Raw genomic sequence first — 27,819 nt, 5'->3', positions numbered from 1 at the left:
CTGAGACTGCCCTGTCCCCAGCCTCTTCTCCCAAAGACAAAGACACACAGACCAGAGAAAACTTCATTTTATTTCCGCTCACAAACCACCAAAAGGATCAGTCCCCGCCTTCCCTCACCTAAATGCAGCCCTTCCCCCAACACCGTCACAAAACACCGATTTCCTCCCAGAGCTAAAATGAACACCCAGACCCAACTATGGCCGTCCGCCGCCCCTTCCCTCCCCCCACCTCCCCGTCCACCTGCATATTCACCTGCTCCGTGAACTTGGCCACCTTTTGGCTTCCCGCCCAAATAGATTTCCCCAAGGTCACTTGGCTTGCTTTTTTGGTTCTATGATTATACGGGGGTCGTTCTTAAAACCCTCCCCGACTCACGTCCCCAGCTGGCTCCCATTTGTTCCACATTCATTCTGCCTAGCTTCCTGGCCCTGCTCCCCAAAGCCTCTGGGCCCCAGCCCCTCAGCTGTTCCGGGTGGGAGAAGGGGGGCAAATTCAGAAATGGACAAGAGAGGCGTCAAAGATAAAAGTGAGCGGGAGAGAGTTGGACAGAAAGGGGATGGTGGACCCTCCTACCTGAGCTCCAGAAACAGAGGTAAGCCAGAGCTGAAGAGGAGCGCCCCCTACCGCCCGAAGCCCCTCTAGCTGTTCCGGGTCCTCTGGCTCCGAGCCTTATACACCTCGATGAGAAGATCCTTGACATACTGGATCTCACGCTCCACGGACTCAGCCCTCTCCCTCAACTCCCGGTTTCGAGCCTCCAGCCCCTGGCACTCGCCCTCCAGGGCCTCGCCCTCCGCCCGCTTCCTCTGGCGGTACCTCAGAGCTGCTGACTTGTTCTGGTCTCTCTTCTTTTGCTTGCGGTCCCCTCTGGTGGTGGCAGGATTAGGGTAGGGGGCCGGGCGAGAGGGTGGAGGTGGAGGAGGAGGGGGCTGCTGTGGTGGGGGCAGGGATGCCAGCTCTGAGTCTCCCGGCCCCGCCTCACTGCGGCAGTAAATGGCCAGCAAGTCAAGGGTGTCCAGAGCAGGGGGCTGGGGGAGGTCAAAGGTGGGGAGGGGGAGTGGCAGAGGGAGGGAGGGGGCTGGTGGCGGAGGCTGAGGCAGCGGGGAGGATGGTGGGAGGAGGGGAGCGTCGAGGAAGAAGTCTTCCATCTGTTCCAGCTCCTTCTTGAGGAGAGAGGCCATGGCTTCCAGGTCAGGTGGGGGTGGGGAAGGTGGGGGGAGGGCACCCGGGGGCAAGGGGGGCTCCAGGGGCAGGAGGGCTGTAAAGTCCACCCGCTCAGTCATCCAGTCAGAGAAGCCGTCACCTGGAGAATTGGAGGAGGGACATAAATGTCCGTGAGTTCCTGGTCTTCTTCCCAACCTGGTGCTCATGCATGTCTGCTTCATTCATCCCATTCCCTGGGCAAAACCGCCAATGAGCCCACTGGTCAACCGACCAACCCATGAATCATCAGACCACTCACCAAACCAGCCAACCAATCAATCTAACCAACCGGTTAACCGACCAATCAACTAACCAGTCAACCTATTAAGCAAACAATCAATGAACCAGTCGACCAATCAATGACCCAAACAACAAAAATCAACCAGCTCTTTCTTCAACCATTCCAAAATCTTCTCTGCCAGTTACCCTACATCTGTAGTTCCTCACTCACTCTCTATTCTTAAAGGCAAACACACAACACGCCCTGTTCATCTTTCATTCATTAATTATTGAGAACCTATCATGTGTCAAGCATGTGGAATACACTAATGAGTAAAATAACTCCTGCCCCAGGGCCTCTGCATATGCTGTCTCCTCTACCTGAAAAGCTCTTCCTTTGGGTCTTGGCTTATTCCTTCCCAGCCTTTAGGTCTCAGCCAAAACGTTACCTACGTGTCTCCTGGCTACTCACTGCAACTAAGACTGTGTTTTTAGTTTTTTGGCTCAGCTCCTAAGTGTTTCCCACTTATGCCAATACATCATCACTTAATTTGTCTTTTGTCTGCCTCCCTACTAGTGTACTAGTGTGTGAGTTCCAGGAAGGCAGGCTCTATCCCCCTCAGCACCTAATACATGCCCTGGTATATTACAGATACTCAGTAAATGTTTCTTGAATGAATAAATGAATTCTTCTCCCCTGTCGCCCATGCCCCAGCTCACCCCACCTCCATTCTCCACCTGTCCTTACCTGCCAGGGGCTCTCCTCCCCCTGGGAGCCCGCCCTCCAGGGCTCCCCCAAGGATTTCATAGGAGCCCAGGGGGGCAGGGGCCAGGGGGAGTTTCCCATAGTCTACGAGCCAGCCCAGACCGCTAGCTGGGAGCAGGGTCCTGTCCAGCTCCAGCTCCAGGGTCGCCAGGAGTGACATGGCTGCAGCACGGGCTCTGGGCACCAGTGGCGATGAAGAAAGCTGAACCAACAGCTGGAAGGAGGCTCTGGAAGTTGCTCAGCTGGGCAAAGACAGGCACCAAGGCGAAAGTGGAAGACCTACAAGTGAGACAGAAGTCGGCAGTTTCAGAGGCCATCCACGTCCACCGCCAAAGTCACAGGGAAACCAAGCCACACCCCCATGTCCTCAGGGTCTTCTCCTTTCCCCTTCCAACTAGGCTTGAGACTGCACCTTGCGCTCTAAATCTAAGCTTGCTTTCCACAAATCTCTGAGCCCCACCCACTCCCAAGGGAATTCTCTTTAGGCCCCACTTACTTTCCTTTAGAATTCCCGAGCTCCCCTCCTTCCAATACAGAAACATAATGATCTCCCAGGGGAACTTCCTGAAGCCCCTCCATAGCCACCCCACAATCATTCAACTTCATAGAAAGATCAATCCCAGAGTTTTCAACCAGCCACACTTTCTTTAGGCTCCACCCCCTCCCTAGATGCAAGCTCCAATCAGTTCCCAGGAAAATTGCCCCAGCCCTGCCCCTTTGTCAACGTAGTCTATCACGTTCCCACACTTTCCTTTGAACTTTGAGGTGAGCGCCTCAGTCCTCAAGCCCCACCCCCACTAGTTACCTTAACCCCCACCCCTTCCCGACGATTCCGCGGAGACCCCGCTTTTTCTCGCATCGAAACTCCACCCCTCAGCGATGTTTCCTTAGCCCCGCCCCTTCACACAATAGGCGTCCCCCAAAGCTCCACCCTTTGCAACCAAGGTGATCGTAGCTCCACCCCCTTCTTTACAGGTTGCCTCTAAGCCTCGCCTTACTCCCTGTCAATCTAAATCAGTCTCCTTCCCCGCCCCCATCAGGTGCCGGAATCAAAGGTAAGTTGTGCCGTGAGCCTGAGCAACATGGAGCGGGAGCGGAGCGGCAGGAGGAGAACGGCTCCCCACCCCTGGCCCACACGTGGCTCTCTCGCCGAGGGCCAAAGCGCATGCTCCGCCACCTATCGACCTGCTCTCTCACGCCAGCGGGGCTTGGGGGGAGTCAGTGCGCATGTGCGGTTGCTTACTGTCCGCCCTTCACACAGAAATACGGGCTCTTGGTGGCTCGTGCACGTGAGTAATCGCTCGCGGACAGACTTGCTCTAGGAGATGGTGGGGAGACAAAACCCTCCCCCCTCTTTTGGGGCCAATGCGCAGGCGCACCACAGGCCATCTTTAAACACCAACATTCTCAAGAACGCTCCCTTCCCCCATCGGCCCGAATGCGCATGCTCGGCCACGCGCCGACGGCGCCCTTTTCCTGTTCTGCGCCTGCGCGACCGTGATTCCTCACTCTCGTCTCCCCCCTTCCCAGGCCTGACAGGGAAGGCCGCAAGCTTCGAAAGGGCGGGAAAGGCGGTTGGAGAGGGCGGGGCGAGCGGTTACTCACTCCATGGCTGCGGAACGGAGAGGCGGCGGCGGCCTCGGCTGAAGAAAGAAGGCGGTGGCGAAGAGCGCAAGCGCGGTGAGCGCAGAGACGGGCCGGGGCACGGAGGGGTCGCGGCTACAGAGCCATAGCCAGGGCTGTGCGGGCGGAGGTGGCGTCGCGGGAGTCTGAGGAGAGATTGTGATCTGAGGATGGGGAATGAGGCGGCCCCGGGGACCGGGGACAGATATACCGGGGGTGGCGCAGCACGGCCCGCCAGGATCCTTCCGCGCTCCGCCCCACGAGGTCCCAACCGGAAGGCGGGCCTGGCCCCTACCTCTCGGGGATCTTGGGATCCAGTCCCCTCCTCCTCCCGGCCCGAGAGTTCGGCCTTTCTTTTCCTTTCTCCTACCTGCGTTTCCAGCGCCCTCCTCTCTTCTACCCCGGGGGTTCCGAGCCTCCCTTTACTCTGACTCCGGGGTCCAGCCGCCCCTCCTCCCAGTCTCTGATCCTGGGGATTCGGTCCCTCTTCCCGGAGACCTGCACCAGTTCGCTTTTCGCTTCTTTCCCCCTGCTTCCGAATTGCCGGCCACTAGCTCGTGTCCCCATTCCCCAGCTGCCGCCCCACGCTAAGAAACCTCTTTGTGGGTTAGAGGGTTAGAGTCCGGCGTGAGTCACAATGAGGTCGCGCGCCATTCAATCTCAGACCTTGAAGGTGGCAAGCAACAAGTTCTCTAGGCTCGTAGATGGGGACTGACTACCTGTAATGAGGAAGATTTCATAAATCAGGTCTACCTGGTGAGGTGGTTTGTGAGAATCAAATAGGTCCATGCGCGTGAAACCCCGAGCCGGTCTCTTATGTGCCTGTTCAATATTTTATTTTATTTTACCTACTTTACTTTATTTTACTTTACTTTTATTTTTTAAATTTATTTTATTTTGTTTTATTTTTTCCAACGTATTTTATTTTTAATAGGAACTCTTGGGGCCCAGTCTACCCCCTTCCTCCTGCTCTGGCAAGAGCCCCAGACATTTGAGCATGCAGTATCGGCTAGTAGGTCACCCTTGTGCCTCTTCACTCCTTCAAGGTGCGGATTTCCAGCCATCCCCGCCCTTCCCCATTCCAGATGATAGACGGGCAGCCGCACCCCTGTGTGCATTGCAAGAAGCCGGTCTCCTCACCCTGTCTTTTCTCCATCTTCTTACCCTCCATCAGCCTAGTTCACCATCAGAGTTTCTTTCAAAAAGTCCTCTGCTTCAGCTGCACCCCGCCCCTACCCCCAGCGGGTCAGTTTCCCAACCCTGCCCCAGATAGTGATATCTGCACTTCCCTGTACTAAGCAGAGGGGTTTCCTGGCCATTCTGTTCCTGTGCAGGAGGCTCTCCGCTTGCCCCAGTGGTTTTGGGTCTTTGCTTCAGAACCCCTTTCCCACTTTGCCCCTGCCCACAGCAGGCCACCTGGAGTTCAGCTTTCCTCGCTTGTGAGGGTTATGAGATCCAAAGAAAGTGGGGGAACCCTGAACTTTTGAGGTATCTGGGAATGAAGACGTGCAGGCTTCTGTTACACGCAGGAGATCCTTCTTGGGATCGGACCACTTTGACTTAGAGCCCTAGCCGGCCACTCTTCCGATGTTTGAGGACTTGACCTACGTGACTACCTGGGGAGCACAGAGTAGAGGTTATAAGCACAGACTCTGGCACCAGGTTGTTGGATTCAAACCCTGACTCTACCCCTCTCATTGGCAATTTCTCTTACTTCCCTGTGCCTCAGTTTCCATTAATAGTACTAGAATAAAGTATGGAGTTTAGTTAATAGAAACGTAGCAATATACACGGCAGTTTAGAGTACCTACTTCCCGGGCCCTGACTGCCTCAGTTAGTAGAGCATGCGACTTGATCTTGGGGCCGTGAGTTTGAGCCCCACATCAGGGGTAGAATTTGCTTAAAAAACAAAACAATAGTGAGGCGCCTGGGCAGCTCAGTCGGTTGGGCATCCGGCTTCAGCTCAGGTCATGATCTCATGGTTTGTGAGTTTGAGCCCAGCATCGGGCTCTGTGCTGATAGCTCGGAGCCTGGAACCTGCTTCAGATTGTGTGTCTCCCTCTCTCTCTCTCTCTGCCTCTCCCCTACTCACCCTCAGTCTCTGTCTCTCAAAAATAAATGTTAAAAAAAAATCTTCCAGCCTTTTTTTTTTTTTTATGGTTTTTATTTATTTTTGAGAGACAAAGACAGTCTGAGCAGGGGAGGGTCAGAGAGAGGGAGGCACAGAGTCAGAAGCAGGCTCCAGACTCTGAGCTAGCTGTCAGCACAGAGCCCGACGAGGGGCTCGAACCCACGAACCGTGAGATCATGACCTGAGCCGAAGCCGGACGCTCAACCGACTGAGCTGCCCAGGCGCCCCTCTTCCAGCCTTTTAAGTGAGATTTAAGGACCGACCCTCCTTCTGCTTCTCAGTGTAGATCATTTGAGCCATAGCGGGTAGGACTGGGGGGGACTGTTGTTGGACAGACTGCTGGCAGTGAGTCATGTCCCCCCACTACCCACCAAAGTCTGTCTTCTTCTGAAACGATCTTTTAGGATATACATGTGGACTAGATATTTTTCTTTTGTTATTTCAAAACAATTTTACATCGACTGAAAAACCACAAAGATAGTAAATACAGTTTCTGCATCTCCTCCGTCCGGTTTTCCCCATCGTTGACATGGCATCTGACGTTACCGTGGAACATGCGTTGCAACTGATGAACCCGCATAGATACTTGGGGGGGGTTAAGGTGTACCTTTCATTCTCATTTCGCTAGTTCTTAATTCAATTTTTTTGTTCCAGGATCCCGTTTCACATTTGGTCTTCATGTTCCCTTAGCCTCTGGTCTCTGCAGCAGTGTCTCAGACTTTCCTAGTCTTTCATGATCTTGGCAGTTTTGAAGAGTACTGGTTGGACATTCCATGGAATATTCCTCAATTTGGTTTTGTCTCATAGACTGGGATTATGGGGTTTTGAGAGGGTGGCCAGGTAGGATGTGTTTTACTAACTGGAAACGAACTTGCTTCGGATGGGAACCATGTTGCCGGCTGCATGCCACAGTATGCTGACTGAGGAGTGGGGCAGGGCCCCTGGTCCTCCTGTCGCAGCCCCTAGCGCCTTTTTCTCCCCCTAGCTATTGGATCTCACCCTGTCCAGCCCTGCTGCCCCCTGTCCCCCCATCCAAGCTGCCCGATTCCTACTGAGTGGGTGCCAGTTCGCACACCTACCTCCCTAAGCCCTTACAGTGTATTCAGATTGGATTTGTGGCCGGTGGGTCATCAGTGGCCACCTGTGAGCCCCGGTCTTGGCACCCTAAGCCCTCTCCTGTGCCTGCTCTGGACCCCAGACTCATGGCACCTCCGGGACTCCAATGCCTCTGCCTCCCCAAGACTTGCAGTCTTGCAGTTGGGTCCAGGTACCCCAGCCCCTTCAACACCTGAGCCGGGCCGGGGAGCATGGGCGGAGCTTCCAGGGACTCTTTCTCAGGGCGGAGGAGCCAGGCTTGGGGAGTGAGGTGGCCGTTGCAGGCAGGTTGCATCACCCTGTCTCTTTGATGGGGAGGGGAGTGGGGGATTCTCTGGGGGCCCTGGCGCACCTGGCAACGGTTCCTTGGTAGCTCTGCCCTAGAGCCCTGGGCTGGGGAGAGGCCCCAGCGCAGGGAGGGAGAGCAGCCCCCTGTGCCTGTGTAGAATCCTGGGCCTCTGAGACTCCATGTTGAGAAGGGGCCTCAGATCCCAGGCTGCCCTGCTGGTCTTGCCAGGGGCAAGACTGGGCCGAGGAGGTGGAGGGGGTTGTGCACAATCATCCTGCTAGTGAGAGCCCAGGCCTCCCCAAATACTGCATAGCTTTCAAGGCCATACAGGCCCCAGGGAGAGCCTGTCTTCTCAGGTCTGTGAGGTCCCTGTGAGGTCCCTGACCCCCCCCCCCCCCCCGGCCCAGGGCATAGCCTGCTGGGAGGCCACCTCATCTAGACCTTCACCTCAGGTTTGTGCTGCTCATGATTGCCAAATTCTATTGATTCTGACCTATTCCTCCCCATCTTCCTGCCCTAGTGGAGGCCCTCCTCACCAGCCACCCTCACTGGTTTCCCAATCAAGGGAGCTGGGCCTGGCGTGATGGAAAAGGCACCCAGTTTGCATCAGATGGACCTAGATTCTTTCTGAAGAGGCGGTTGGGCAGGTACCTGGGTCGTGCAGGCCAGGGAGGGGGCAGGAGTTGGAGGTGGGCGTCCTGACAAACAAAGGCAGGAAGGCCAAGGCCAGCCCAGTTGGGAAAAGGGCAGTGCAGGGGCCGGGCATGCAGAGCATAGGTGCCACGTGGCCGAGTAGCTCAGAGTCCTCCCCAGCCTGTGCGGCTCCTCAGGCCCAGGGAGGCGCACATGCTCCCCTGGCGCCGGCATCCTGGGTGCTCATCCTCCACCGTCCGCTCCCGTGGCTGAGGCTCAAACACGTTCCCTTTCGCTTCTGAAGATGGAAAGTCTAAAATAGGTTTGCAGGGCAGTGTTCCTTCTGGAGGCTCAAGGGGAGATTCCATTCTCTTGCCTTTTCTAGAGGTGCCTGTGCTCCCCAGCTCCCTGTCCTCCTTGTGTCACTCCGACCGTTACTTCTCTCATCTCCTGTTTTCTCCTTTGATCTTCTTGCCCTGCCACTTACCACGGCCCTTATGATTATCTTGGGGTTCACCCAGATCATCCAAGATAGTATCTCCATCCAAGATTCTTAGTGTAGTCACGTCTGCAGGCTCCCTTTTAGCAGGTAGGAGAATGCATTCACAGGTTCTGGGGACTAGGATGTGGATCTCTCTTCAGAGAGCCATTATCCAGCCTACCACACCTCCCAAGGGAGCCTGTTTTCTCATCTGGAAGATGAAAGCTCTAGGGCCAGCCCTAGGGCGCCCCCTCCTGTCCCCACCGGGACTAGCCGTAGGAAAAGGGCTGGGCAAACGGCGGAATTGACCGCATAGTGCCCCAGAGCTCGCCTGCTGCAGTGTGCTGCCGTGGCCTCATCACTGAAGGGGGGACAGTAACAGGACCCTCAGGGCAGTGGTGAGGACCAAGAGATAATACATGAAAAGGTATAGAACAGTTTCTGGCTCAAGGAATAAGCTGTCTCCTTACATGCAAAGGCCCTGTGTTAGGGAGAGGCCACCAGAGCCCCCAGGGCATCCCAGAGGCCCAGCCTGCCGGGCAGCAATGCTGATCTGGCAGTGCAGAGCTGCTGATTTTATAGAAGTTGGAAATCCAGCATTTTCTGTGAGATCCAAGTTTTAAAAGGTTGGCCAGTGATTGAGAGAAAACCCAACGAACCATGAGTGTGGATAAGACTCAGGCTTCGGGTCCTCCCAGACCTTTGGCTCAGTGATTCCCAGCCCCTGCCCCCCCCCCCATTCCTCAGATCTGTAATCCTCACACCACCACCACCCCCAGGAACAAAAAGCACCAAGTACTTCCATTCCAGAGTCTGAGAATGGAGACCACACCCTCCCTGCTGAACTGACCAAGATTGAGGAAGAACAGGGCCTTGCTCAGCCCCAGTCCCGGGTAAAGTCGGGAGGGCGGTGTTTGTGGGGAGCAGGGAAGGAGGCCTCTCAAGCATCCTTGAGGGTCGAGTGCCTGCTGAAGGGGGGCTGGTGTCTTACTCCCTCATCTCTTCTTCTGTCTGTGCCTCCTGCCAGAGGCCACCAGGGTCACCTGTAGTTGAACTTGGGTTTCTTGCACTCCACCATTGGGTCCCTCAGGGCATCCGAGGAAGTGGGTGTTAAGGAGGGCTTATGGGAGCCGGGTGGGGTTTGGTAGCTTTGGGAAGGGTTCGGGGAAGCAGGCTGGGCTCTGGATCGGAGGCTGGGCACCAGAGGGAAGTCCGTGGCTGGGTTTGTACCTCATCCAGAGGCAGGAGGAGTGAGCAGAGCCAGTGCTATGGTAAAGGTAAGAAGCACCCGTCCGCTGTGAGCCAGGAAGGAGAGTTTGGTCATTTTTGTGCTTTGGACAAGTTTGTGCTTCAGTCTGTGTTGAAATATGATTCTCGAGTGGTCTTGTTTTGTTCACCACCATCAGAGGGGCGCTGCCTGGCGTTCTCTAAAGTTGTTCTGTCTGACAGGGGCTGGCCGGGGCCTGGCCGCCAGGGCTGCTTTTCTTTCATAGCAAACGTGCTCATCCTTCCGTGTGGCGGAAGAGAGGTGGGGAGCCCCTACCGTGGTGGGCCACACATGCGGAGTCCCCACGGGGCTGCTGGAGCACAGAGGAGCATAGCAGGACTTGGACCCAGCCAGCACCCCCAGGATGGCCAGTCATAGTGGGAGCTGCGGGGCGCAAGGGAGAGGCTGAGGTGGAGGACCACACGGAACGCCTCACAGGCCCCCCCAACCCCCACGTTCATGTGGGGACTGCCCATGGAGAGCACTGGGTCAGCACCAGCAGAGCCCTCCCCACCCGGAGCAGGGACAGATTCCAGAAGTACAGAAGTGGGGATGAGAAAGGGCAGCCAATGCACGCCCCCCCCCCCTCCTCCTTAGCTCCTAGCCTCCGGGAGTCTAGCCTGTGGCTGGGGGAGGTAGACAGCACTGAACTGGATTCAGAGTGAAACCTGACGAGTCTGGAAGGTGATGGAGATGCCCGGATGTCCTTAGAGAATGGGAAGAGAGTACTAGAGATGGCACACGATGTGGAGAGTGGACACAGTGTCACATTGGAGAGGCTAGTGAGTGATTAGCAGCTCAGCTCTGGGGTCAGAGAGCCTGGGTCCGTCCTGACTGCCTGTGTGACTTTGAGTAAGTTCCTAAAGTTCTCTTGACTGCAGCTTGCTCATCTGTAAAATGGGGTTACGAATAGTTCCCACCTCATATAATTGGCAGTCGGTGCAGGTAAAACACGGCAAACAGCCCGGCACTAACATACCAGAAGTGTTAGCATGGTGATTGATGCCCAGAGGCAGCTAGGTGTCGTGATTGGCTTCTAGTTCTCAGAATCGAGGCCACTCTGCCCCACCCCCCTTCTGGTGGCTTTCACCCGGTCCGGTCCGCAGAGAAGCCATCTCCGTGGCAACTGTCTCTACCACAATCTGGCCTGGGCCTTTTCCTCCCCCACCAGTGACGTCGCTGCCTCTCCCCAGAGATGCTGGTGTTGATTACAGGGATTGAGCTGGGGAGGGCGCGCAGGGGTGTGCAGCTCTGCACGCCCACGCACACCTGCTGTGCTCTTAGAGTCCCTCTCCAGGTCTGAATGTCATCTCCATGCCTATCTCCATCTCTCAGGGAGTCCCTGATGGCCTCACAGCTGAGGGCATTTCAGATTCTGTCTGGAGACTGCTCTGCCCAGGCCCTCCCCTCGAGATAAAGTCAGGACTGAGTCTGGCCACTGCCTGCTTCTGCAGGCTCACCCCTGCCCCTCAACCCCGTCCTGGCCTCCCGGGCCTGGTTGGTTTATGGGCTTGTATTGCGGTATTGTGTAACACACATCCATTTATTAGTGTACAATTCAGTGGTTTTTGTACATTCATAAAGTTGTGCAGCCGTCACTATTATCTAATTTTCAAACATTTTCATCATCTCCCCCCCCCAAAAAAAACCCATATTCATTAGTAGTCTCTCCCCATTCCTCCATCCCTCAACCCTAGGCAACCACTAAGCTGTCTCTAGATTTGCCTATTCTGGCCATTTCATTGGAATGGAATCGAGTCATAGATGGTCCTTTGTCTGGCTTTCAAGGTCCGTCTGTTTTGTGACGTATATTAATACTTCATTCCTTTTAAAGGCTGAATAATATCTCATTTTATGGATATTTTATATCTTATCTATTCATCAGTTGGTGTTGGTGGACATTTGGGTTGTTTCCACTTCTTGGCTATTACAAGTAATGCGTGTACAAGTTTGGGGCGGGCATAGGTTTTCATTCTCCTGGGAGATCCTTCGGAGTGGGGTTGCTGGGTTAGAAGGCAGCTCAGTGTTCAGCCTTTTGAGGAATCGCCAGACTCTCTTGCACAATGGCTGGACCATTTTACACTTCCTAGCAGTCAGTGAGAGTTCGAGTTTTTCTATGTCCTTGCTAACACTTTTGTCCATCTTTATTACCATCCTATGGGGTGTGACCTGGTGTCTTTATTGTCACTGTGATTTGCACTCCCTGGTGGCCATTGATGCTGACCATCTTTTCCTATGCTTGGTGGCCATTTGTGTATCTTCTCTGACATCTTGCGTTGACCTGAGCCGAAGCCGGACGCGTAACCGCCCAGGCGCCCTGGCATCTTGCGTTTTAACACAGGGTGTTTCACCGAGTTCCACCAGGCGCAGGCCCTTCCCTGTCTGAGCTTTTGCTTGAAATGAGGTATTGACCTCACCCCTTCCTACCCTAACTCTTCCACATCCTTCAAAACCATGCTTAAGTATCCTTTCTTCCTCTAGGGGGGTTTCCCGTCAGGTGAAGGTAGTCATCATCTCCCATAGACTTCCAGTAGGTTCTAACCAGAGTTCTTTCACTGGGTCATGCTATCCTTTATTGCTTTGTAAATTCAGGATTATTTGAGGGCAAAAGACCTTATCTTTAATTTTTTTTGTTTTTTATTTATTTGGGGAAAGGATAGGATCTGAAGTGGGCTCTGTGCACACAGCAGGGAGCCTGATGTGGAGCTCAAACCCATGAACCATGAGATCATGACCTGAGCCAAAGGCAGACATTTAACTGACTCACCCACCCAGGCACCCCTTTACATTAAAAAAATTATTTTTTTAATATTCATGTTTGAGAGAGAGAGAGAGACCAGAATATGAGTGGGAGAGGGGCCTAGGGGAGGGGCACAGAAACCAAAGCAGGCTCCAGGCTCTGAGCTGTCAGCACAGAGCTGGATGCAGGGTTCGAACTCACACACTGTGAGATCATGACCTGAGCTGAAGTCAGACACTTAACTGACTGAGCCACCCAGGTGCCCCTAAATTTTTTTTTTTTAATAATATTGTCCCTTATCAGGTTTTTTTTATACTGTTTTTATTTATTTGAGAGAGAGAGAGAGAGACAGCAAGAACAGGGGAAGGTCAGAGAGAGAGGGAGACACAGAATCTGAAGACAGGCTCCAAGTTCTGAGCTATTAGCACAGAGCCTGATGCGGGGCTCGAACCCACGGACCGTGAGATCCTGACCTGAGCCAAAGTCAGACGCTTCACCAACTGAGCCACCCAGGTACCCCCTAAATTTGTTTTTAAACGTTTGTTAATTTTGAGAGAGCGAGTGAGAATCCCAAGGAGGCTCTGCATTGTCAGCAGAGAGCCCAACCTAGGGCTCCATCTCACGAACTGTGAGCTCCTTTGAAGGTCATGTTAACATTGCATAAGTTTACTTAACTCTAAAAGGGAAATACTAATGGCACCTGTCTCACGGTCGGAGTTAGTTGTGCTTTGCTGGATAAGCAACTGCTGAGTCTATTTGTGCCATCAACAGCCACTTACTGAGTGTCTGCAGTGGCCAGTGACCATTCCTGACACTGGGAAGACAGTGGTGGCAATCACAGACCAGCATGTCGTCCCTCATGTAGCTGACCTCCTAGTGGAGAGACAAGAAGTGAGACCCCTGAGGTCAGTATATTATTTTGGATGGTGCTAAGTCCTAGGGGGTGCCAGGGAAGACCTCACTGAGTAGATGAGCAAAGGCTGAAGAAAGTAAAGGAGTGGACCATGGGGACACTTGAGGGAGAGCCTTTCAGGAGAAGGGACCGGCAAGTGCAAAGGCCCTGAGGCAGGAGTACGCTAGGCCCTCAAGAACAGGTGGGGCTGGAGTGGAATAATGGAGGCAGTGAGAGTACCTTTTGGCCATTGGGAATAATACTCCTGTGATATTTGTGTTCAGGCGCTTATTTGAGTTCTTGTTTTCCATTTTGGGAACTTTGTCTTTATACTTGAACATCTAGGTCTCACGAAGGTGCCAGTCGTACCATAGATGATCTCTTTTTGCCCAGCGCAGGCTCCGTCCTGGTCTGAGTCTTAGTGGACTTAGTGCCAACACTTGCTGGCAAATGAGTGCCAAATGGTTCGTGCTTTTTTTTTTTTTAAGTTTGTTTATTTTGAAAGAGTGAACGGGTGAGGGGAGGGGCAGAGAGATCAGGAGAGAGAATCCCAAGCAGGCTCCGTGCTGTCCGCACAGAGCTCGGTGCAGGGCTCGATGTCACAAACCGTGAGATTGTGACCGGACTCGAAACCAAGAGTCAGACGCGTGTCAGACTGAGCCACCGAGGTGCCCCTGAATGGTGAGTGCATTTGTCATTATTTTTTAATAAATGCAGTTGGCACCTCAGGTCGGTGGGACTTTCCTCGTCTCGCGTGCTGGCAGGTAATCGGGGAGGGGTTCTGGCCGGGAGCTGCCAGTCAGAATGGAAGCAGGCGCGGGCCCGCCGTCGGTTACCTCACAGGCGCGGGGACCCCGAGGGTAGTGTTCCCGAGAATCTGAGCTTCGCTGGTGACGTGCAAGACATTAGCTTAAAGGAAGGACTGATGTATGAAATGTGTAGCTAAAATATACATGTTAAAAAACAGCAGCTCGAGGCGCCTGGGGGGCTCAGTCAGTTAAGCGTCTGACTTTGGCTCAGGCATGATCTCACAGTTTGTGGGTTCGAGCCCACTTAGGATTCTCTGTCCCCCTCTCTCCCTCTGCCCTATGCACATTTGTACGCATGCACACGCTCTCTCTCAAAAGTAAACATTTTGTTTTAAAAATGCAGGTAGGGAAAAAAATCTTTCAGTAGAAGAGAAACAAAACATGTTAAGAGTCATTCTAAAATCTTCTTTAAATCGACTCTTCTTTTGTTTCCTGACTTTTCCTTTCGTGTCTTAAGCTGATTTGTTGTCCCTGCGGGGAAACTGCTGGTTTTCCCGCCTCGTGAGCTCCTCTGGGTGTAGTTATGGGCGTTGGGGTAAAGGAGACCGTAAGTGCTACTTAGCTGGCTAGTGCTCTTTTAGGGTAAAAGTAGCGTTGTCTGGAGAGGGAAGCTTGGGAATGTGGAATCCAGGGAGCGTTGAGGCACCGGCCTGAGGCGGCCCCAGGGAGCGAGCAGCGTGGCGGGGTGCTGGGGGGGCCTGTGGGGGAGCCCGCTTCTGCCCTCCGCGGGCCGGGTGGCGGGCCTGCTCCAGATGGATCCTGAGACCTAGTAAATGAAAAACCAACAGCGCGCCTGGCACAGGACGGTTAGTGTGCAAAGGGGTAGAGACCTCACTGCATTTGCTTACATGCATCCGAAATCTGGAACAAGGCCCAGGAGACCTAACCACTTGTCCCCAGGGAGGACAGCTGGTGGCTGTGAGGACAGGGAAAGATGGAGACCGGGATATTCCCTTTTGATTGTAGAACCACATGAACAGACTGCTCACAAAAAGAATTTAATACATTTCTAAAAGAGCCATGGCCACGTCAGTAGGTACAGAAACGGAACACGTGTGACAAAGCTTCCGCAGCAGTTAGCATGCGGGACATTTAAGGACCTGGTCAGGGCACTCCACCTGGGAGCACGGACAGGCAGCAGGGAGACAGCAGGGAGATGCTCCAGTGCTCCCCCCCCCCCCCCCCCCCGAGCAGACAGAGGGACAGACACGCCTTCTGTTTGTCATCTCCTCACAGGTCTCTAGTGTTTAGCACCAGTTCCATATACCTGGGGTTGGGGGGGACCTCAGGTGTGCTGGTCCTCGGGGAGGGGTGGGCTGGGGGAGTTACCACCAGAATCCCCAGCGGCCCAGTTTTCCTGAGGTTTCCCTGCTGAATTTGGCTTAGAAGGTGCCCCCGCCCCTCTCAAGCCCCGTCTCCTCCCAGTGGACAGGGCGGTTGTGCAAGAGCCTGACACAGCGACCCAGACCGGCCACCTGCAAGGTCCTTCAAAACAAACAAGACCAAGGTTGCCTGCGGGGCTCAGGCTGTTAATCATCCGACTTCGGCTCAGGTCATGATCTTGCGGTTCGTGGGTTCGAGCCCTGCATCAGGTTCTGTGCTGACAGCTCAGAGCCTGGAGCCTGTTTTGGATTCTGTGTCTCCCTCTCTCTCTGCCCCTCCCCCACTGGTGCTCTGTCTCTCTGTCTCAAAAAATAAACTATATAAAAATTAAAAAAAAACAAAACAAAGAAACAAGACCCTGTGACATCGCCCTCCTTGGCTTCCTGCTGCACCCTAGCCTGGCCGCACCCCTCACTGCTGCCTGTTCAGCCTGGAGCAGTGGAGGCTCCACCTTGGTCACCGGCCGCTTAGCCAGCTGCTCTGTGCTTCTCAGTTGATTTCCATTCCTGAAGGGTGGGCTCTGTGAGCTCACCTGCCCCCCGAGGGTTGGAGGGTTTTTCTTTGACTCCGAGGGAGAGGGGAACCGATTCAGAAGTTGAAGAAACAGAGTCGGTGGACTTGGGGTGAGGGGCTGATGAATGCACGTTGGTGAGATGGTTGTGGGGGCGGGGGCAGCCGCACGGACCGCCAGCTCCTGCACTGACACTCTTGGCAAAGGCTCCAGCCGGTGTGCGAGCCTCAGCGGGGATCCGATTTCCCTGGCTGCGCCGATGGGGGCCAAGGGCAGAGGTCCCTTCCGTCTCTCATTTTTCCCCTTTTCTCTCCTCCCCCTCTCCACCTGCACCCCTTGTTTCTCCTCCTCTGGTCTCTGTACCTGTGATCACACTTCCCACAGGTCTTAAATTGCTAATATCTTTCTTTCTTTCTTTCCAATATGGGGCTTGAATTTACAACCCTGGAGATCCAGAGTCTTCATCGCATGCTCCGCTGACTCAGCCAGCCAGGCGCTCCATTAAATCACTAATTTCCTAGGGGAAAGGGTGGCTCCTACCCAGATAGCTCCTTGCTTCCTGGGTGCCACCTGGGCTCGGCGGTGTGGGCGGCGCCACCAGGTGGCCGTGGGCCGAAATGTCGGGAGCATCTCCAGTTGCTCCCAGTGTGAGAAAGAGGTCAGCTTTCTCTGGGCCGCGAGGGTGCACCGTGGTAAGGCTCTGATGTGGGTCAGATGATTTCATCTTCACAGAGACCCCACTTTTCACATGAGGAAACAGGCTCAGGGGGGGAGTTTAGAATCTAAGATCCCAGGGCTAGAATGGAGAAGCAAGCAGGTGGGCTGCAGAGCCTTGCCAGGTGACTAATGTTTGTTTATTTTTGAAGGAAAGAGAGTGACAAGAGTGTGACCAGGGGAGGGACAGAGGGGGGAGGAGACACAGAATCTGAAGCAGGCTCCAGGCTCTGAGCTATCAGCACAGAGCCCGATGCAGGACTCGAAATCACAAGTCATGAGATCATGACCTGAGCCAAAGTCGGACGCTTAACCGACTGGGCCACCCAGGCATGCCCCCCCACCTTTTTTTTTTTTTTTTTTTTTATGTTTATTGATTTTAGAGAGAGACACAGAGTCCAAAGCAGGCTCCAGGCTCTGAGCAGTCAGCACAAAGCCTGATGTGGGGCTTGACTCACGAACCGCAAGATCATGACCTGAGCTCAAGTCAGACTCTTAACCGACTGAGCCACCCAGGCGCCCCCACAATCTGGACTTCTAGTGACCACTACTGGCCTGCAGTCTCCCTCTGGCCCGTCAGTGGACCATAACACCCGGGACTCACAACCTCGAGCCCCATCAAGGAGCCCTGGGAAATAGAGCCCTGTGGCTCGACTTATTGGTGCCCCAAATGAAGTGGAGTAGAGCCGGTGTCAAGGAGGGGGACAGCCGCCGTCTCCACCCCAGTGGGGTGAGCCTGGTGTGAGGAGGTCATTTAACGCTTCTGAGGTGAGAAGAGGAAGGGCAGCTGTGGGGTCAGAAAGGGAAACCGCGTCATGGCTTTGTCTCTGTTAGATGGACTAGCGGCGGTCTGCCTGTTGACCTGGCACCCAGCCCCACGTCCTCACCACCTGCTGCTCCCGCCCCAGCCATAGAGAAGCTGGCCTCTATGTGTGTCACTCTTGCAGTGACATGACTGCCCAGAGAATTCCACTCATCTTTTAAGACTTCTTTTTTTTTAATATTTTAAAATGTTTTTATTTATTTTTGAGAGAAAGAGACAGCGTGACCAAGGGAGGGTCAGAGACGGGGTGGGGGGGCACACAGAATCCGAAGCAGGCTCCAGGCTCTGAGCTGTCAGCATAGAGCCTGATGTGGGGCTCGAACCCACGAACCTTGAGATCATGACCTGAGCCAGAGTCAGATGCTTAACCCACTGAGCCACCCAGGCGTCACTTAAGACTTCATTCTGACCTCTCCTGCTTCCATGCTCCAGACAGAGTAGCAGGTCTCATATTCACAGGTTCTGGGGTTGGGGGGTGGGCACGTACGGAGGCCATTATTCTGTCATGGCAGACACCCCCCATGGCCGTCTTAATCCTCCCATTCCTCTCGGTCCAAGGCTGAGGTTCCCCCCGTGTTCACTCCCAAACACCCCTCTTCCAGCTAGAGGAAAGGGGCTGGGACAGGGAGGGAGGGAGAGTCCCAGGGCTCAGGGACAATGGCCCCTGCACCTTAGCCACACTGGCTGCCTGTTGTCACGTCCCGCCCAGGGCTTTGTTCTAGCTCTTCCGCAGTATGACTCAGTCAACCCCTTTGCCCCCGTGCTGCCACCCTGTCCCCCCTTCCATGCCCCACTTTTGCTTCCTGCGTGTGCTTCGCCTATTCCAGCATGCTGTACGACTCCTGTGTGATGTTTGCTGTTTCCCTGTCTCCTCAGCCGGAGTGGAGGCTCCGTGAGAGCAAAGACCCCCGGCTCAGTCACAGCCGTAATCCCAGGGCCTCGAACGGGGCCTGGGCACAGCAGGTGCTCAGAAATGCTTGTGGGAGTGAGTGTTGCACCACAGAGAGTCTGGCTTATCTTCCTTTGTCTTCTGTGCATGGACGAGGGCTGAGTAAACAGTCAAGTGAATACCTTGGGTCAAGGTGGGCTGTGTGGTGGCAGAGGAACTGCAGAGGTCAGGTTGGTGGAGCCGAGTGAAGTCGAGGGGTGGCCAGGCTCTCTGACTCTCCTGGGCTGTGAAGGCAGGCGGATGTGGTTTGAAAAACAAGGACAAAGTCCCTGGGTGACTTTGAGGCGGCCCCACCTCACTCCAGGCCCACTTGAGCTGCGGACGTCACATCTCGTCTAGCCCTAAGCGCCTGGCCCAAGCACTGTCCCTTCTCTGGAAATCTGCCCCTTTGGTAAAAGCGGGAAAGCCTTAGAATAGTGTGTATTTGTTTGGACACGTTTGTGAGAAACTCCCAAAGCCCTGGTCTTGGCTGATGGCCTTGTTGACTGAGCCCCCACAGAAGCACTACCGCATTTCCTTTTTGTGCATACGGGACACATTTCCCATCCCAGGGTTCTCTCTTCGCTGTCCTGAGTCCTGGCTCTTGGCCTAGACTGTCACCCCAGCCTCCTCCAGCTTCTCCTCCCCCAGTCCATTCTCCACAGGTGGAGCTGCCATGTTAGTCTCCCTGCCCCTGAAGTCCCTCCCTGGCTCACGTGAAATAAAGTTTGAGGCAGCATCATGTCATTTCTCGACCAACCGCTCCGGTCACACGGCACTACATACACCTTGTGCACCGTGGTCCCCAAGACCATGCTGCGTTCACTGATTAGCTAGAAGGACTCCCAGAACTCAGCAGAGCTGTTACATTCATGGTCACAGCAAAAGGGGAGAGATGAGAATCAACAAAGGTAAGAGGTGCACAGGGCAGAGAGGGACCGGGTGTGAGCTTCCAGTCTCTCCTGGTGGAGTCTCGCCCTCCAGGGAAGCTCACCTGAGCCTTGGCGCCAGGATTGTCACGGAGGCAGAGAGCAGCCGTGTGACTGTCTTCGTTCCTTGGTCTCTGGCCCCTGCAGAGGTCAGGCCGGCAGGGTGCTCCAAAGGCTCGGAGGTCATCTCCCAGGAACCAGACGAGGGACAGTCTTTGGAATTTGCAGGGTTGGGCTAATCCAGGCCTGCCAAGTCCACCCTTCCCTGCCTGCACAGACACACACTTCACCGGCTGCATGGCCACCCCAAGTCATTTAGTGCCCTGGAGACTGGAGACGCGCCTGCAGCCTCAGGCCCTTCCCCCCGCCAGGCCCTGATCTCACATCTCCCCTCCACACTCAGCTCCAGGAAGGTGCTCCCCGGAACCCGGGCCAGCGTAAGGGCCTGTCCTTGTTCCTACATGTGACCCTGTCCTGTCCCCACCAGGTGCCCTGGTACTGAAGTTCACGTTTGCCATGTCTCAACTACCTCAAGGGCAAGGGCCGTGGCTTAAGTACCCTCTCTGGGTCTCACTCTCCTGGCTTAGGAAAGGGACCTGCTTTCAAGAGCAAGTGAGCAATAATACCTCTCAAGTGCACAGCACAGGGTAGAACCAGGGGGTCTGCCGCTGGCACCTGCAGTTTCAGAAACACGTGCACCATTTAGTTAATGGTGAACCAGGAAGCCACAAAGGCCCTCACAGAAAATTTTTCTTTTAGTTTTTTAATAGCCACAGAGAGCTTTTTATAAATACTCTGGTGGAAAAATTTAGCTGCAGCTTATTCATAGCAGCTCTGTGGGCTCAGGTCTTGAGAAGGGAGACACGTAGGTGGAGCTGTCGGGATGCTCTTGGCTGCCCGTAACGGTGCGCGAACCCGGCCTGGCGGGGCACCTGAGTGAGGAGGTATGCTCTCCCCAACAAGGGGTCTGGTGCGGGGGCATTGCTGTGGCGGCAGGAAAGGGGCCTTTCCTGGGAACCCCTCCCAGCGGTTATAAAAATGGCACAGCCAGCCCCGAGAACCTGCCCCCGGAGGTGCTGATGGCAGCCAGCCAAGGTCATCTCCCTAGAGGCGCGTGTCTGTGCAGAGGAGGAGCCGGGACGTCAGGCTCTGCCAGGAAGGCGGGGTGCGGTGGGTGTTGGGGCGGGCAGCCACCACAGGTCTCCTCAGACCTGGGCCACGAGAAGAGCCCTGAGGACGCTTGCAGAAGCAGAACTGGTCCCGAAGAGGGAGAGGGGAAAGGAGACCAGAGTTGTGGGTGCCTTCCCTGGGCCGGTGCTCAGCTTCTCAGCTGTGACCTCGTTCTTGACGGCGGGAAGCGATTGTTCTTGCCCTTACAGGGGGAGGCGCTGAGGCAGAGAGAGGCTCCCTAGCGACTTGGCCCAGGCCCCGCACTAGTAGCGGAGGCATAGTTCAAACCCAGGTCTGGTCTTTGTCCGGAGAAGACGGAGCGGTCTTGCCGCCGAGCTCCGTCTGCTGTTGTAGACGAAGGGAAGGTGAGAAACGCGGTGCTGGACGGAGGCTGGGGTGCAGAGCAGCGGCTGTGCCCACGGCAGGGCTGCTTGGCCGTGACCAGGTGCGCCTGTGTGCCAGGGTAGAACCGCAGAGGGCTTTACAGCCCAAGGCCGGGGTTCAGGGCCCACTGTGGGATAAGCGGCGACAAGTTACTTGCACCTGAGCCTCTTTTCCCATCTGTGCAGGGGGACGATGGTTGTGAAGTTAGCGGAGGGTCTGGCTGGGCATGCCTGGTGCCGGGAAATCCCCCCTCGTGGCAGCAGAGCGTGAATTCCTGTTAAACTTGAGGTTGGCCACAACCCCCGTGTTTCATTCAGGAGAACTCCGTTGCAGCTGGGTGTTCGCAGCCCCTCCTGGGCGCCTCCTCTTCTTTCCTCACCAGCCTCCGGAGCTATCCCCGAAGTAAGCTTCCAGGGCATGTGGCCGCAGCGACGCCGAGCGCCCTCGCCGATGCCGGCCTCACTTCGGCCCAGGAGCTGCCGACCCACTTTCCTGATGAGGGAACTGAGTCTCAGAGAGGTTTGCTGTCCCTTGTTTGAAGCCGGAACCCTAGGGAGCCACCAGGTGCCACCTCACGTCTGTCAGACATTTTCTCCTTCCCAACTGTGTTCTTTTCCCCAGCTGCTCTCACAGATCAGCAGCAGCTTCGTGGCTTAAAGTGACACAGATATTTTCATACAGTTCAGGAGATCGGAAGTCTGAATTCAGCCTCACAAGGGCTCAGATTAGGGTGTCCACAGGGCTGCTCCTCTGGGAGCTTCTGGAGGAAAACCCATCGCCTTGCTTTTTCTGGCTTCCAGAGGCCTGTGTGGTCCCCGGCTTGGGCCACTTCCTCTCTCTTCCGTCGCCTTCTCCTCCTGCCCAGTTACGTCTCCCTCTGCCTCCACTGTAAAAGGGCACTGGATGAGGTTCAGGGCCCGTCATCTGCTCTAGAAATAATCACCGTGTCGCAAAACCCTTAATTTAATCACATCAGAACATTCCTTTTGCCACACACAGCAGCATATTCCCGGGCTCCAGGGATTAGGGTGTGGGCCTCTTCAGGGGGACACTTGGCTGATAGCACTTCCCTCACCGCACCGACTCTCCTGGAAGCTGGGGAGGGCCCCCACCACCTGCAGGGCCAGCTGGCCTGGCCCCGCCCCCACCCCACCCCATCACCTGTCACCTCACCTGTCACCTTCGAGGCTGGCAGGGCCAGCCCAGCCAAGGGGAGGCTTGTTTAATTCACTAGCTAGATCTACCCTCCTTGAGTTGTGATTTTAAAACCTGGCTGCGGAAGTTTGGCTGGTTCCTCACGCCGAGTCCACACCTTATAATCTGAGCCTCTTTGAAACACCAGGCTTGTAGCTTGTGCTCCTCCGCTGTGCGGACAGGACAGACGCTTGGAAGCTGCTGCAAAGTCGGAAGTCCCACCGCCCAGAGATAGGGCCTCGTCCACATCGGGGCGTCTCCTTCCTGTGCTCCTTTTTTTTTTCTTCCAATTTTTTATTTAAAAAATTTTTTAATGTTTGTTTATTTTGAGCGAGAGAAAGAGACACAGAATCCAAAGCAGGCTCCAGGCTCCAGCTGTCAGCACAGAGCCCGAGGCGGGGCTCCAATTCAGGAGCCGAAGTTGGACGCTCAGCAGACTGAGCCACCCAGGCGCCCCTCAACTTTTTTACCTAAACTCTAGTTTGGTTAACATATGGTGTAACATTGGTTTCAGGAGAATTTAGTGACTCGTCACTTACATGTAACGCCCGGTGCTCATCCTAACAGGTGCCCCCCTCAGTGCCCATCAGCCATTTAGCCCTTCCCGCCCTCCTCAAAAGTTGTGTTTTCCACAACTGAGATCACACTGCATGAGTGGTGTGCGTCCTGCCCTGGTCCCCTTATTGGCACTTCCCGCATCTCGTGTGTATCGTTAGTCTGTCACTAGGTGTACTGCAGCTCTTCCCTTACGCCGAAAACTTGTGCGGGGTGCAGGCGGTACCTGTGACCGGTCCCCATGTGGGACCAGTGAGCAGGCCCGGGCCTGGGGGCAGCTGCTGGCCCCGCCCCTCCCGGCCTGGTGATCCTCGGCAAATCTCCGCAGCCCTCTGAGCCCCACTTCCCTCACCTCAAACTCGAGGACAGAATCCCTGTGTCCTGGTACTAGTGAGTGTGAGTGTGAGCAGCCCCTGCTCCCACTGGCAGGTGGCAGGCAGAAATTCTGGATATATAGTTGGTGTGGACTGAACAGGGTTGTGCTGGCTCATGGAGCTTCCAAGGAAGATGGGCTGGGGCCTGTGAGTGTGTGGGGGATCCTCTGGGCACGTGATCACTTTCTCCCTCTCCCCACTCTGTCACTCCCTCTGGCGGCAGCTCAGCTGCAGATGACTGGAGGGGGGCGTGCCCCACGTGCACCTCCTCTGTGCTTGCACCTGCAGGTGAGGGCCACCTCCTGAGTGCCTGGAGAGAAGTCCCAGGGGAGGTCTGAGTTAGCCAACTTGGGTCTCCGGGTCACCCCGGAGTTAGAAGGGGGGCAGGGGTGTGCACAGCTGGGGCCCTGGGCACCGCAGCCCCTGCCGTACGGCTCGGCTTTCTGGGCCCTTTCTGTGAGTCCAGAAGGGCAGTCGGCCTGGCACTCGGCCAGCCCAGCCCACCGCCCACACCTCTCACCTGTGGTCGGCATGGAAACCTGGGGAGCCGGGCCTGCAGGTGTTACTTCGTGTGCTTCTGTGCCCCTCGCCAGAAGCTCCTTGACTTCACCCTCCTCCGGGGCTGAGGTCCACTCCGGTGCGCGCTCTCAGCCGTTTCTTCTGTGGCAGCAGACGCTCCTGCTTGTGCCGAAGCTGGCTGCGCGTGTCCCGAGCCCCCAGCACCTGACCCCCGGCCGCATGGCCTTACGCTTCCAAGTCTTTCTTTGCTAGTTTAACTGGGTCTGTCTAGGCGGGAGCAGGGAGCAGGGTGGTGAGCTCATAATCTAATTATCCAAAGTCCCACCTCCCTCCAGACGCTCCAGCGCGCCACTGAGGTTGCTTTCTCAAACTGCCATCTGTCATGTGACTTGTTGTACTTTGAAAATCTTCCCAAGGTTGCAGACACCGGCGGATTTGCTTTGGGAGCCAGAGTAGCTGCTGCCACCAGAGTCTGGAGCCATGAGCGGGTTTAACTTTGGAGGCACTGGGGCCCCCACAGGCGGGTTCACATTCGGCACTGCAAAGACGGCAACGACCACACCTGCTACCGGCTTCTCCTTCTCTACGCCCGCCACTGGAGGCTTTAATTTTGGGACTCCCTCCCAGCCGGCTGCCAGCACCCCCTCCACTGGCCTGTTCTCACTCACCACCCAAGCTCCGGCGACACAGACCCCAGGATTCGGTTTTGGAACCACAACTCTTGCTACGGGAGGAACGGGGGGCTTCTCCTTGGGGATCAGCACCCCGAAGCTAAACCTGAGCAGCACGGCTGCCCCTCCCGCCACCGCTAACCCCAGCGGCTTCGGGCTCGGCGGCAGCACCCTCACCAACGCCGCCTCGAGCACTGTCGCCTCCAGCCAGAGCACAGCAGCGCCCACCGGCTTTGTGTTCGGCTCCACCACCACCTCCGCCGCTCCGACCACCACGCCGGGGGGATTCTCGTTCACGGGCGGAAGCACATCCCAGAGCGGGACCTCCGGTTTCAGTATTGGCTCAATGGGGAGCTTGGCCCAGCCCACGGCACTTGGCGGCCTGCCCTTCACTCCTGCTGCCCCGGCGGCCACCGGAGCAGGAGCCACACAGCCAGCTGCTCCTGCGCCCGCCGCCACCAGTGCTGGGCCCACGCCGTTCGCTTCCTTGGCGACCACCCCAACCGCCTCCACCACCACCAGCCTTTCCCTCTGTACCCCGTCAACCACAGCCGCGGCTACTGGGGCCGGGACCCTGGGCTTCAGCTTAAAGGCCCCCGGGGCGGCCTCTGCCTCCTCCACGACAGCAGCCACCGCCACCGCCACCACCACCGCAGCCACCACTACCGCGGCCACCACCACCACTGGCTTTGCCTTGAACCTGAAGCCACTGGCGCCGGCCGGGATCACCGGCAACGCACCGGCGGCCACGGCCGCACCACCTGGCTGCAGCACAGCCACCGGGGCGGCCACCGGTCCCGCGATGACCTACGCCCAGCTGGAGAGTCTGATCAACAAGTGGAGCCTGGAGCTGGAGGACCAGGAGCGCCACTTCCTGCAGCAGGCCACGCAGGTCAACGCCTGGGACCGCACACTCATCGAGAACGGGGAGAAGATCACTACCCTCCACCGCGAGGTGGAGAAAGTGAAGCTGGACCAGAAGAGGCTGGACCAAGAGCTCGACTTCATCCTGTCTCAGCAGAAGGAGCTGGAAGACCTGCTGAGCCCGCTGGAGGAGTCGGTCAAGGAGCAGAGCGGGACGGTGTACCTGCAGCACGCTGACGAGGAGCGTGAGAAGACCTACAAGCTGGCCGAGAACATCGACGCACAGCTGAAGCGCATGGCGCAGGACCTCAAGGACATCATCGAGCACCTGAACACGTCCGGGGGCCCCGCCGACACCAGCGACCCCCTGCAGCAGATCTGCAAGATCCTCAACGCGCACATGGACTCGCTGCAGTGGATCGACCAGAACTCGGCCCTGCTGCAGAGGAAGGTGGAGGAGGTGACCAAGGTGTGCGAGGGGCGCCGCAAAGAGCAGGAGCGCAGCTTCCGGATCACATTCGACTGAGCTGCCGGCCGGCGTCCGGGCCGTGGGTCCCGAGGGTGCTGGGAGCAGTGGGGGTTGCGCAGTTGTTGTCTGGCATTTGGTCGCAATGAATACTTGTTTGTTCCTTTCTTTCAAACAACTATGCTGTTGAGAACAGTTCTCTGGCGTGATGTTTTGCATTAGTAAAAAGAGAAGTATTCTAAGCACCCAGGTCCAGACAGCAGCCTCTGCGGTGTGGTTTCTTTTGTGTATCTTTGGCGTAGCCCAGACCCCTGTTACCTACAACAGCCACCCTCCCCATCCTGCTTGCTCCAGCCAGGTGCCCGGACACCGTCCGTCTCCCAGCGGGGGTCCGCTGAGCCGCCACGGGTTCAGCACATGGTCATAGGTGCAGTGACAAGCCTCCATCCTGGAGGAGACAGCATCCTGGTATAAGGGGTGTGTGTGTGTGTGTGTGTGTGGAAATCCACCGCCAGTACAAAGCAGGGGTTTGTGAATAGAACCTGCCGTGGGATGTGGAATTTCAAAGGAGAAGGACAGCTCAGATGAGGGACTTAAATTAGGTGTCAAGAAAAGGGTCAGACTCAAGCCAGGAGGTCTTTGCTTGGCCTGGCTGACACGCCTCCTGGTCTCCCAGGTCTCCTTATCTTAGGCCCCCCTTCTCCAGGAAGCCCTCTTGGCCACCCCAAAGCTGGGTCAGATGGCTGTCCGGTGGTCCCTGCACCACAGTGAGCTCGCACCTAGGCCACATGATCTTGTGCCAACCGTTGACTTGGCTGCCTCACCATTAGAGTGTGAGCCCCTGTGGGCGAGGAGTGTTTCTTGTTCCCTTTTGTGACTTTAGCACCATCCCTCACATTTTCGAATGGACAAACAACGGAAAACGGCAGCAGATCTTCATCCACCAAACGCCTGCTGAAATGGCCACGGGTGCTAGAGGCGGCCACAGACTTGGTTCTGAACTTGACCGGCGCTAAAGCAAACCTAGCTCGTTACAGTGAGACCCACGGCATCCAGAAGAACAGAAGCCAACCAGCTGTAGCCCGCGTGTCTTGTGTATTTGTCTTTACACTTGCTGCACTGTCTGAAATACCTATGATTCTATGTTGCTTTTCCTAAATAAAATTTGTTGTGGAACAAAAAAAGAGCCATTGACGTGTGTAACTTAGACTGGGTAGAAAGAGCGGGTTCCAGAAGACTGAGTGAAGTGGGGTGCCCTTTGTCCAGAGAGTGGCAGACAACCGTTCAGGCGCGCATCTGTGCCAAGACGCAAGTCGTGGGTTCCTCTGGTGCCGACGGCAGAGTGTGCACACGGGCGAGTTCTAGGTTATGTCTCAGATACACAGAAATGTCAAGTCCTTTGCCATCGTCCCTACAGCGGTGGCTCCACAGTGGCGGGTGCCGTGGGCAGCGTCCCTGTCTCCTCCCTGGGGCTGGCTGGAGGGTGGGGAGCAGGTAGAGCTGGGTGTGGGTTTGTATCGGGTCATTTCCAGATGCTGGCCCGGCATTCTGCCTGTCCCCAGCTCTCCTGCTGCGGGGTGGAGTCCGTCCCTCCAGCCTCTGCCTTGCTCAGCCAGGTTTTTGCTAAGGAATGCCCAAAGCTTATTCCTGGAGACCTGTGGTCCAGTTGCCCAGAGTCCTGACCATAAATAAGTCATTCATTTCACCATCTTTGGCTTCCAGAACAGGTGTCTTACCAAAGCCGTAGAAGAGGGAGGAGGGAGCCCCGAGACTAAGCCACTTGATTCACTCTAAAAGCTCCCCGCCACTTTCCTGCAAGGTGGCCTCCACAGTCAGAGCCTCAGGTCCCCCTAGAAAGTTAAGTCGTTTGTATTTTATTCACGTTTATTCAGACCCCCATTTTGGAGCCCCTGCTAAATAACTGGCCTGGCCTTGAGGTCACAAAAATGGACCAGTGTTTCTGCCACCGTGGAGGCTGCTGGCAGGTGCCAGCCTGCCAGTCGTGCAAAAGCGTCCCTTGGGCTTGCATTTCCAATGCATGTCATTTGCCTGTTTTGCAGATTAAATGTTAGTAAAGTGCAATTGCTTTCGTAGAACTGTATTTTTTAATTTTTTTTTAATGTTTATTTGGGTGGGGAGGGGCTCAGAGAGAGAGGAAAACACAGAATCTAAAGCAGGCTCCAGG

General features: G+C 55.7%; 3 protein-coding genes across 8 annotated transcripts in view; 2 read left to right on the top strand and 1 right to left on the bottom strand.

Annotated features, from left to right (window-relative positions):
• Window positions 1–49: 49 nt before the first annotated feature.
• ATF5 (activating transcription factor 5) lies at window positions 50–4,389 on the bottom strand. 3 transcript variants are annotated; one of them, XM_029924881.1, is made up of 4 exons: window positions 4,183–4,389; window positions 3,795–3,958; window positions 2,172–2,468; window positions 50–1,304 (listed from the first exon to the last, which is right to left on the bottom strand). In XM_029924881.1, the coding sequence occupies exons 3-4, from the start codon at window positions 2,347–2,349 to the stop codon at window positions 640–642; spliced, it is 843 nt and encodes a 280-aa protein (XP_029780741.1). In that variant the 5' UTR covers window positions 2,350–2,468; window positions 3,795–3,958; window positions 4,183–4,389; the 3' UTR covers window positions 50–639. The 3 variants fall into 3 exon arrangements, with proteins under 3 accessions (XP_029780741.1, XP_029780740.1, XP_029780742.1); XM_029924880.1 differs by lacking the exon at window positions 4,183–4,389 and having other exon boundaries at window positions 3,795–4,074; XM_029924882.1 differs by lacking the exons at window positions 3,795–3,958; window positions 4,183–4,389 and adding an exon at window positions 3,433–3,539.
• On the top strand, window positions 3,158–26,820 carry NUP62 (nucleoporin 62). 3 transcript variants are annotated; one of them, XM_029924878.1, is made up of 3 exons: window positions 3,782–3,869; window positions 7,848–7,974; window positions 24,050–26,820. In XM_029924878.1, the coding sequence occupies exon 3, from the start codon at window positions 24,114–24,116 to the stop codon at window positions 25,692–25,694; it is 1,581 nt and encodes a 526-aa protein (XP_029780738.1). In that variant the 5' UTR covers window positions 3,782–3,869; window positions 7,848–7,974; window positions 24,050–24,113; the 3' UTR covers window positions 25,695–26,820. The 3 variants fall into 3 exon arrangements, with proteins under 3 accessions (XP_029780739.1, XP_029780738.1, XP_029780737.1); XM_029924879.1 differs by lacking the exons at window positions 3,782–3,869; window positions 7,848–7,974 and adding an exon at window positions 3,158–3,244; XM_029924877.1 differs by lacking the exon at window positions 7,848–7,974 and having other exon boundaries at window positions 3,785–3,869.
• Window positions 3,794–27,819, top strand: part of IL4I1 (interleukin 4 induced 1) — a 34,941-nt gene continuing 10,915 nt past the window's right edge. For both annotated transcript variants that reach the window (XM_029924873.1, XM_029924872.1), the window contains exon 1: window positions 3,794–3,869. The gene's annotated coding sequence lies outside the window, so the exon portion shown is untranslated. The remainder of the gene's footprint in view (window positions 3,870–27,819) is intronic.

This window comes from Suricata suricatta, chromosome 16 (genome assembly GCF_006229205.1).
Source record: "Suricata suricatta isolate VVHF042 chromosome 16, meerkat_22Aug2017_6uvM2_HiC, whole genome shotgun sequence".
Lineage (NCBI taxonomy): Eukaryota > Metazoa > Chordata > Mammalia > Carnivora > Herpestidae > Suricata > Suricata suricatta.
This window is presented reverse-complemented; position numbering and strand designations above follow the sequence as displayed.